The sequence below is a fragment of the Macrobrachium nipponense genome, chromosome 38, assembly GCF_015104395.2.
Source record: "Macrobrachium nipponense isolate FS-2020 chromosome 38, ASM1510439v2, whole genome shotgun sequence".
Lineage (NCBI taxonomy): Eukaryota > Metazoa > Arthropoda > Malacostraca > Decapoda > Palaemonidae > Macrobrachium > Macrobrachium nipponense.
In genome coordinates, this window is record NC_061098.1 from 62,655,276 (window position 1) to 62,666,516 (window position 11,241).

The following is an 11,241-nucleotide window of genomic DNA, read 5'->3' on the forward strand; positions in this document are numbered from 1 at the left end:
GATGCGTGAGAAAATTTTTTCTGGGAGAATGACCTATGACACACACTGCAGCTGAATGGTTTAAAGCTCCACTGTGAATGATCATATGACTATTAAGGTGCTTTTTCTGATAAAAGGCCTTTTCACACTGGGTGCACCTGAAAGGCCTCTCTCCAGTGTGAGTTCTCATGTGAATTTGGAGGTCACCTTTCTGAAAGAAAGACTTCCCACATTCACAGCAGCTGAAGGGGTAATCTCCAGTGTGAGTGATCATGTGAGTTTTCAGGCATGCTTTCAGACCAAATGCTTTCCCACACATCACTGCAAGTAAACGGTCTCTCTCCAGTATGAAGCCTCATGTGATTTGTGAGCCCACTTTTACGAGTAAATCTTTTCAAACACTCATCACAGGTAAATGGCTTTTCTCCTGTATGAATCCGCTTATGCTTTGTGAGATCACTCTTATGAGAAAATGCTTTCGGACATTCGCTACAAACAAATGGCTACAATCCAGTATGAATCCTTTTATGCTGCGTAAGATCACCTCTACAAGCAAATGCCCCTCCACACTCACTACAGTAAATGGCCTCTCTCCAGTATGGGTCCTCATATGCTTCCAAAAGAACACTTCTAAGAAAAAATGTTTCCCACATTCACAACGGTTGAATGGATTGCTCCAAGGTGATTCTTCATGTGACTTTTGAGATATTTTTCCCGAGAATACGATTTGCCACATACCTCACACCTAATAGGCTTCACTCCCCATCCTTCTTTATTGACTTGTTTTCTGGAAATTGGTGAATATTCCTTACTCTCTGCTGAATCAACTTGACATGTATATTTCATTTCATCTTCATCAGACTTGCAGTACTCCTCTGGCAAAGTCTTGATTTCTACAAATGGATCCGAAGAGGAGTGATCATTAGCATTTTCAGGACAGCCAACTGGATCCCTACTTTCAAGTTTGACTGGAGTTAGTAATAGTTGATCATCAAGTTCACTTTTCAAGGGCGATTTTATCAAAATTTCAGCATTCATGTTCCTTTCTTACTACTCAAAATTGTGGACTTTTTATTACTTTCAATACACTACAGCCTGAAAGTCAAGCTATTCAATTCTTCTCCCAAGATCTTGTGCATCCTACTTGCTAAGCAGAGCTTCAATTTAACTCTGAGAGTGTTCTAGCATTATTACTGAAGCCAACGCCCATTCATTTGGTAGAAGCTCTGTTACTATACTTCAAGTGCCCTACACAAGTGCCTCAAATTTTATCCTGAGTATGCCATTCCCTCTGGATGTTTGTTCTATCAAAATTCTCATTGCATACAGGAAAATATACCATACTACAAAGACAATTTTATATCTACGACAGAAAACAAGTAAGAGGAGAAATCTATTTCATGGAAAAAACCTCAAAATGCTTAAAACAAGTACCTGAGAACGTTATGGAATTTAGGTACGAAAACAAAAATTTCCTAGTGGCAGAACCTCATTTTCATTGCTGATGTCATAAATCTAATATTCAAAGATGAATCTTTAAAAATATTTTGAAGTTTTAAATCCACAGCACATGAACAACATTGCTAATTTGACAGACCAAGGAAACTTACATTCACACTTATCGATTACTTATCACTGATAGAAGAATCTTCAAATATACTCAGACTTTGGAGTCAGAAACTGGCTGTTTTGATCGCAGGGGACTCTGAAAATGAGACATTCCAATAACATATTAGACAGAATAATGAGACATTCCAATAATATATTAGACAGAATAATGAAATATTATAGCAAAAATTGAAAAAGCAAACAAAATCAAGCAACTTACTTCAAATCTAAATTACTTATCTCAAGTGAATCAGATCAAATTCATGGAAAATGCTTTTTAAGAAGGTGTACATACTTGACCATTTTGCCAGATATAAGTACAGGCTATACAGTGATATTATAAAAATAAAAGAGCAAAATACCTTAAAAGTAAAAAACAATATTAACGATGATAATGATTATGTCAATTTCACCTATCCCCTTAAAAATCTGTGACCCTTGTTATGTCAACATTATTATTTATCTTGGTGAATAGATATCATTTTGATAACAGAATGTACTATCCTACTTACAACCAAGTTTGGTTCCGACCCACTGGTTGTAAGTCAGAATGGATGTAAGTTGAACCTTAGAAAGTGGCCAACATACTCGGCAGGGTATACTATCAAACCTTTGCTATATAAAAGTGCCTACTTAGTACTGTAATGTAATGTACAATCATTATTTCAATCTTTTTACCATAATGTACTTCTACTAATACATTTTAATATGATATTGTTAAACTACAATAAAGTTTTGTACATACTTACCTAGCAGATATATACTTAGCTATAGTCTCCGACGTTCCCGACAGAATTTCAAATCGCGCGGCACACGCGACAGGTAGGTCAGGTGGTCTACCTTACCCGCCGCTGGTGGCGGATGTACGAACACTCCCGGTTTTGCTTGTCGATTTTTTTCTCTTCCACCTGTCTCCTGAGAGGCCTGGGGTGGGCCCATTTAATCGTATATATCTACCAGGTAAGTATGTACAAAACTTTATTGTAGTTTAACAATATCATTTTTGTGACATGAACTTCCCTGACAGATATATACTTAGCTGATTGGCACCCTTGGTGGAGGGTAAGAGACAGCTAAATAATACAGGTAAGATGGGAAACAACTAATGTTGTAGGATATAAAAACCTTGGTTCTCACCTTTTCAGGATGAAGACTTCATAGATACTGTCTCTGAATCTGCATTGCCTGGAGAGCTACAGCTAGGATGTGACCTGATGCTGAAAGACTCTCGGATCTACCACTGGGATATGTGATCCCCTATTGTGGTAGAATCCAAGTCGGATCTGTTAGAGGGGACTTGTCGCTTACCTAACAGATCCTTACCACTACCTCTGCAAGGAGCCAAAACCCACCAGACCACCTAACCAAAATACAAAGGGGTTAATATTACGACAAAAAGAGGTGCCTCCTGCAACCTCTTTCAGACAACCAAAATACACCAATATAAAATAGGGTAACATAAAAAATTTACACAGGATAAGTTTCAGCTCCCTGCCCCAGCACCAGATCCGCCGATACGAAAGGACCCAAGGCGAAGCATTTATCATATGTGATTTTTACATCACGTAGGTAGTGGTTTCGCGAAAACCGATTGGCATCTCCAAAAAGTCGCCTCACCAAGTTCCGCACAGACATATTTTTTCTGAATGCAAGCGAAGTTGCAATGGCTCTCACCTCGTGAGCTTTCACTTTCAGTAGTCTAAAATGTTCTTCCTTACAGGCAACTGTGCCTCTGTAATAAGGCTTCTCAGAAAAAAGGAAAGAGCATTCTTCGACATGGGCCGACTGGGGTCCTTTACGGAGCACCAAAGCACATCTTGATTAGCCTTAAGTTGTTCCTTCCTCTTAGGAAATACTTCATAATTCTCATAGGACAAAGAGTTCTTTCAGGCTCTTCCCTACTAGAAAAGATAAACTACGAACTTCAAAGCTCCTGGGCCAAGGCGTGATGGGTTTTCATTCTTTGCAAGGAAACTTGGAAGAAACGAACACACCATAGAATCTTCCTTAAACCCTACATTGCCCTCAATAGCTTGGAGCTCACTCACTCTCTTAGCTGTAGCTAGGGCCAAAAGGAAGATAGCCTTCTTCGTCAGATCCTTGAAAGAGGCTAAGCCAGGAGGTTCGAATCTAGACGATCCAAGGAAATTGTAGAAACTACGTCTAGATTGCAGTACAGTATTACATGAGGGACGCTTAATGGTTTCAAATGATCTAATAAGATCATGCAGGTCCTTATCATCGGATATATTTAAGCCTCTATGCCGAAATACCGCCGCCAACATACTGCGGTATCCCTTAATAGTTGACACAACAAGATGACATTCTTCTTTGAGGAAAATAAGGAAATCCACAATTTGGGTCACAGAGTTACTGGAAGAGGAAATGTTCTTCCTCTTGCACCAACGTCTGAAGACATCCCACTTTTGACTGGTATACACGCAAGGTGGAAGGTCTCCTCGCTCTTGCGATTGCTTTAGCAGCTGGTTGCTGAAAAGCCTTTCGCTCTGACCAAACTTTGGACAGTCTGAAGCCAGTCAGACTGAGAGCGAGGAGATGTTTGTGGTACCCTGCGAAGTGGGGTGTCTGAGTAGATCGCTCCTTAGCGGGAGCGATCTTGGAAGGTCCACCAACCATTCCGTACCTCTGTGAACCATTCTTGGGCCGGCCAAAAGGAAGCGATTAAGGTCATTCTCGTTGAATCGGACCTCTACGAACTTCTTGATGGTTAGCCCCAGGATCTTGAATGGGGGGGAAACGCGTAGACGTCTAGTCCGCTCCCCAGTCTAGAAGAAGAGCATCTATTGCTAAATTGCCTCTGGATCCGATATCAGAGAGCAGTAAGGATCCAGCCTCTTGTTCTTTGACGTGGCAAAGAGGTCTATGTGTGGCCTGCCCCATAACTTGCCACAGGCCTCTGGCATTACATTCCAATGAATGGTCGGGTTTCCACTCTGTGGGAAGGACCTGATCTTTCCTGCTAGAGGATCTGCTACTTAATTCCTTTTCTCCCTGCACGAAACCTGGTGAGAAGCTTGATTCCTCTTTCTTCTGCCCACACAGAAGAAGGTCTCTTGCTGTACTCGTACAGGGAGAAGGAATGCGTCCCCCCCTGTTTCCTGATATATGCCAGAGCTGTAGTGTTGTCCGCGTTGACTTGCACTACAGACTTCTGACTTTGGGCTCGAAAGCCTTCAGAGCCAACCACACAGCCATCAACTCCTTTCTGTTGAATGTGCCAGGCTACCTGGTCCCCCACCCCGGTAACCTGACACTTCGCTGTTTCCCAGAGTTGCCCCCCACCCGTGTCCGACGCGTCGGAGAACAACACCAGGTTGGGGGTCTGGGATTGAAGAGACAGTCCCTTCGCAAAGAGGTTGGAATCTGTCCACCAACATAGATGTTTTCTTGACGGTCCTGGGATAACGACAGGGAGAACGTCAAATCCTGAGAACGACGACTCCAATTCCGATGAAGAAGAATTGGAGCAGTCTCAGGTGCAACCTTCCTAGGGAAACGAATTGCTCCAGCGAGGAAAGCGTCCCTAGCAGACTCATCCACTCCCTCACTGTTACATACTTCTTTCCCATAAGAAGGTTGTTACTCTCTCGAATCCTCGGGCTATCCTTTCCTGAGAGGGAAAAGCCCGAAAACTCAGAGAGTTCATCTGTATCCCGAGATACACACACTCTTGCTCGGAATTAGTGACGACTTCTTGAAATTGACAAGAAGTTCCAAACGCCTTCGTCAATTTTAGAGTTACTTGTAAGTCCTTCAAACAACGATCTTCGAATTGGCCTTATTAGCCAGTCGTCGAGGTACATGGATATCCTACCCCTTTCAAATGAAGCCATTGAGTCACATTCCTCAAAATCCCCGTGAACACTTGAGGGGCCCGTCGAGAGGCCGAAACACAGAGCCCTGAAACTGAAAAATTTTGCCCCCCCATCATGAATCTGAGAAACTTCCTCGAGGAAGGATGGATCGGTACGTGGAAAGGTAAGCGTCCTGTAAATCCAAGGAAACCATCCAGTCCCCTGGACGAAGTGCTGCCAGCACTGATGAAGGCGTTTCCATCGTGAACTTCTTCTTTTCTACAAGAAGTTCAGGGCGCCTTTACGTCCAACACCGATCTCCATCCCCCTGAGACTTCGGAACTAGGAAAAGGCGGTTGTAGAAGCCCGATGAATGATGGTCTGTCACTAGTTCGATAGCCCCCTTCTCCAGCATCTGATCTACTGTTAGATGGAGAGCTTGATTCATGATGGGGTCTCTGTACCTGGCCATCAGTTCCCTTGGGATGGTCGTCAAGGAGGTCTTTCGACGAAAGGATGAGGTAACCTCTCCTCAAAATAGAAAGGGTCCAAGAATCCGCCCCTTTTTGGGCCTTCAGACTTCTGCAAACTCTAAGAGTCTGGCGCCCCCACCTTGTTTGAAGGACTTGCCATTTTTTGTTGGGGTTTGGGGCTTTAACAGACTTGGCGAAAGTCTTACCCCTTCTTGAATGTCTACGACCTGTAAACGTAGAGGTTCTTGATGAAGACGCCCCTCGAAAGGGTTCTCGAACACTTGCCTTTTCCTTCTTAGCCTTGGTAGGGTGGAAGGAGGGCGAGGTTTTTCTTGCCGACTGTGCCAAAAGGTCCTGGGTGGCTTTAGCCGAAAGTGATCTCGAAATGTCCTGCACTAGATGTTTTAGGGAACAACTGAGCAGACAGAGGAGCAAACAGCAAAGAAGACCTCTGGGCATGGGAGACAGACTTCGTTAAGAAGGAAACAATAAACAGACCTCTTCTTCACGATCCCGGCCCCATACAGGGAGGCGATTTCACTCGCTCCGTCTCTTACCGACTTGTCCATACAAGAACAAAAAACACACATGAGATCTTCTGGCGAAAATGACTCTCGGCACTTCAATTTTCTTGGCTAGGACCCCAACGACCAATCAAGGAAGTTAAATATTCTAGCACTCTAAACATGCCTTTTAGCATGTGATCCAATTCATTCATTGCCCAAGTCGTCTTAGCAGAGTTAAGGGCAGTTCTCCTTGTCGAATCTACCAGCGCCGAAAAATCCGAATCAGCCGAAGACGGTAGACCCAATCCTAAGGACTCTCCTGTTTCGTACCAGAAACCGCGCGTTCCTGATAACTTCGAAGGAGGAAAAGCGAACATCGTTTTCCCCGCTTCTTCTTTGGAAGACATCCAGGAACCAAAACTCCTCAGAGCCTTCTTCATTTTGAAAGAGTTGGCTTCATCCTCACAGAAGAAACTTTCCGAACTTCTTCGCTGTCTTCGCCGTTGAAAAAAGTGAGTGAGGAGAAGGAGGAGCCGTAGGAGTAAGGGAATCCCCAAAAACTTGCAAAAGTAGCTCTGTAAGCTTTTTGTAAGAAGACACAGCAGCAGAAGTGTTCGGTTCCTCATCCGAAAAACTTAATAAGGACGTCTGTCGAGGCGAGCGCGGAAGATCCTTAGGTGACGAAGGGATCCTAGTAGGAGTTGAGCGAGAGGTTGGAGAAACGCCCTCGCTTAGAAGAGTTCACATCCACTGGAGAACGATGAGAAGATCTGGGTTGTCTACTATGAGACTCCCTCTTCGAGGTAGACGGAATCTCAGCCAAAGGAGAGGTAGGGCTCCTACTCCGAGAATCCTTGGAAACATCCACAGGGCGCTTACGAGGAGGCGAGCGCCTGCTAGACTCTTTGCGCCTATCCTGAGGCGAGCGGCTGCCAGTAGAAGAGCGCCTATCGGGAGCAGAGCCGCTTGCGCGGCTCTCCATACCTGTCCAGTTGAGTACGATCAACGGAAGTTCGACTGGAAGGCGAAATGCGCCTACTAGGAGAAGGCTGCTTGCGAGACTCTTGACGTCTAACAAGGGATAACATTCAGGAGAAGGGCGCTTCAAAGCTAACGAGCGCCTACCTGGAGAAGGGCACTTCCGAGATTCCTGGTGCCTACCAGAGACGAACGGTCAGGAGTAGTGCGCCTAGAAGCGGGAGAGCGCCTACACGGAGAAGGGCGCTTGAAAGACTCTTGTTGTCTGCCCCGAGAAGAATAATCAGAAGTATGACGCCTTAAAAGAGACGAGCGCCTACTAGGAGATCGATGTGCAGTAGGCTCTTGGCGCCTACCTTGCGGGGAGCGGCTAACAGCAGGCCATCTATCATGCACACGACTCCTACCAGACTCTTGACGCCTGTCAGGAGAGAAGTCACGATCCGACACTCGAGGAGAGTGACATCTGGAAGAAGAACGCCTACTTGTATAAGGGCGCCTTCTAGGATCTTGAAGCTGCTGAGGAGAAGTCTCACGCGAGGGAGTTGAAGAAATAGCGTGATGAGCAGGTGCAGTGCGCTTACCGGAAGCGGGAATCCAATCTGGAGAAAAAACTTCTTTCTCCATAGAGCGTCCTACCGATGTTTGGCGCCTTGAAGACGAAAGAGAGCCAGGAGAGCGAGGGCGCTCACGTGAGCCCCTACCTTCATACGAAACCTCCCCATATGACGGAGAACGCCTAAAAAGAGGAGAACGATCCTCTGAAGAGCGGCGCTTAGATCTCTTGATCGGAAGAGAAACGTCCTTCTTCCTACGTGATCTAACTGCTAGAGAGTCTGCTAGCGCCGTGATCTGAGCTTGAAAGTCCTGTGAGTTACTCTCGTAGGAGATCTTGTTTGTTCTTCCTCGGAAGCAGGCGCCGAGCGAGGAGCGCGAGAAGAAGAACGATCACAGGATTTCTTGGGTTTCTTTCGCCTCCACCGACCATTCTTACGGGGAAACCTCCGGACTAGAAGCCAAAGGACTGCAGGGAGCCTTCCAAGCCCTCTTCAACGGGCGCGACGCATCCGGGGAGTTCCAACCTCTCTTCGGATGGGAGGGAGAAGACGAAGAGGAGAAGCATTGGCGTAGGAGCTCCTTCTTGTAGCGATCCGAGGCAGCCTAGGGTGAGCGTACTTCAGGATCTGCCGAGGGGACGCCCTGACGGTGGGGGTTCTCCCTAGCCCTCTTGCAGCTTTCGACTTTCCTACTCCACTGGAACTGGGAGTCTGGAAGAGGTCTAGGCCTAGAGGCACTAAGGAGCCGGTCAGATGCACCCTCCACAACACTGGGGACACTGCACTGATCACTAACCCTCTCCTTACCTTCCAACTGACGAATCTTCTGATCCATAGAAAGAATCGAGGCTCTCAGAGCTGCCGCCTCCGAAGGCGAATCTTCGGCTTCGGTGCGGGGAGCAGGGTCTGCAACTTGGGAAGAAGGTTCTAATTCTACGTTAGTATTAGGATCCACATCCAACTCACTCATTCTAGATCTACTAGAACTTCTAGAGGAAGCCTTACGCACTCTATCACGTTCCAATTCCTAACATAAGAAGGGAGAGCCTTATATTCTTCTTCATTCAATCCCTACATTCACTACAAGGGTTAGCAAAAGAACATTCATTCCCCCTGCATTTCATGCAAACCGTGTGAGGGTCTACCGAAGCTTTCGGCAACCTCACCTTACATCCTTCAATTTTGCAAACCCTAAACAAAATCGAAGTTTTAACTACTGAATCTAGGTCAGACATCGTTATAGAAAATCCAAATCAAAATCAAACCGGTCCACAATCAGCGTATGCCAAGCCAAACAAAGCGAATACGTCACCAAAAGAAGTCCAAATTAACTACAGGCAAGCGAGAATCGAAAAACTATCGAGAGGAACCGACAACAGTTGTTATCGTTCCCGCGACAGAGAAAAATCTGACAAGCAAACAGGAGTGGTTCGTACATCCGCCACCCAGCGGCGGGTAAGGTAGACCACCTGACCTACCTGTCGCATGTGCCGCGAGATTTGAAATTCTGTCGGGAACGTCGGAGACTATAGCTAAGTATATATCTGTCAGGGAAGTTCATGTACAAAACATTTATGTAATAGTATATATTACGTACAATCAGGCATTGAGTTACAATGGGGTTAGGTTCTTGCATGCATGTCAGAAGTCGATTCTTACGTAAATTGGTTTGCAATTCAGTCTACAGTACAGTTAATACCAAATGATGCTGCAGATAGGGCAGGGTAACTCAAACTGATGCTGCTGCCTGAGTGATGAGAGTTCTCATGAGATGGCGCAGTGCCAAGTAACTCAATGGTCAACTGTCTGAAGTAAGGTTGTAAGTACGAGTGGTCGTATGTCGAGCAGGTTGTAAGTCGGATAGTAGTTGTATGACATTTTTAGGATAAAATATAATTTTATATACTATATATACTTACCAAGTAATTACATTGGTCACAGTTTCACTCACAAGCAGGTTAAAAATTTTGAAAATTGCCGTAGCACTAGTGTCAGTGTAGGTACTAGTTCCACCCACTTTCAGTGTAAGAGAGGAACAACTTTGGCAAGGAGTTTAATTATTTTCATCATTTTCCCGTTTGTTGGAATGCGCTGTGAATTTGAGGAAGCAGAAAGAGAAAGAAAAGTAGATCTTGAGACTGATTTTCATAAGTTAGAAGAGGTAGAAAGTTTTAAATATTTGGGTTCTGTGATCCAAAATACAGGAGACCTACATGAAGAGTTGACTGGAAGGATACAGTCAGGGTGGAGTAGCTGGAGGAAATGTAGTGGGGTCCTGTGTGATCGTAGGATCCCAATAAAACTAAAGAGCAAGATCCAGCACCAGGTTGTGAACCTGCAATGTTGTACTCGTCGGAAACATGGGCAACTAAGAGGAGAGATGAGAACAGGATTGACGTGACTGAGATGAGGATGTTGAGATGGCATTGTGGACTTACTAGAAAGGATAAAGTTAGCAACGAACATGTTAGAGGCACTCTCAAAATAGCACCAGCTTCAAACAAGGTGAGGGAAAGTAGACTGAGATGGTATGGACATATAAAGAGAGGAGAGGAAGACCACCTGATAAGGAAGATGATGGATATGGGACTACCAGGTAGGAGAAGGTTAGCTAGACCAAAATTGCGATGGATTGAGTGTGTGAAGAGAGATATGAGGGAGTTGGGATTGAGCGAGGAGGATGCACTGGACCAAAGGAGATGGAAGAGTGTGTTGAAGAACCATTACAGTGACCCCAAATAGGGACAAGCATGTAGAGAAAGAAGAAGAAGAGGGAGGTGGGAGGGTTCTGATTCATCATTCCTTGGTAAGTATATGTATAAAATGTTATTTTATCATAAAAAATGTTATTGTTATAATACAATTAAGTTTGTTCATACTTACCTGGCAGATATATATATAGCTGTATTTCTGACGTCCGACAGAATTTCAAACTCGCGGACACGTACTTGTGGGGCGGCCAGGTGGTAGTACCCATTCCCGCCGCGGGAGGCGGATATCAGGAACCATTCCCATTTTCTATTCATATTTATTCATAACCCTTGTCTCCTGAGGGGAGGAGGGTGGGCACTCTAATTATATATATCTGCCAGGTAAGTATGAACAAACTTAATTGTATTATAACAATAACATTTTGTTCATTGAAAAACTTAAAACCCTTACCGTTCAGATAATTATAAAAATATAGCTGAATCCACCTTCGATGGTGGTAGAGACAGACTAGATTTTTTAGGAAACTTAAATTAAAATAAAGATTAACTTATTGGTTCCTTACCTGATAGCAAAGTAGACTATGTGATTACTGTCACTTAAAGCCTGCTTATGC

General features: G+C 44.6%; 1 protein-coding gene across 1 annotated transcript; it reads right to left on the reverse strand.

Moving 5' to 3' along the window:
* Nucleotides 1–212: 212 nt before the first annotated feature.
* On the reverse strand, nucleotides 213–1,017 carry LOC135209855 (zinc finger protein 860-like). The gene is made up of 2 exons (XM_064242615.1): nucleotides 718–1,017; nucleotides 213–440 (listed from the first exon to the last, which is right to left on the reverse strand). Exons 1-2 carry the CDS (start codon nucleotides 1,015–1,017, stop codon nucleotides 213–215), a joined length of 528 nt encoding a protein of 175 aa, XP_064098685.1.
* Between the last annotated feature and the right edge of the window lie 10,224 nt (nucleotides 1,018–11,241).

Excerpts from the sequence above, each read along its gene's own strand:
- LOC135209855 (XM_064242615.1), bottom strand. The coding sequence starts at position 1,017 with ATGAATGCTGAAATTTTGATAAAATCGCCCTTGAAAAGTGAACTTGAT. Across the intron at positions 441-717 it reads TGAAGCCTATTAGGTGTGAG|AGTGATCTCACAAAGCATAA; the intron begins GTATGTGGCAAA and ends TTTTCTCATAAG.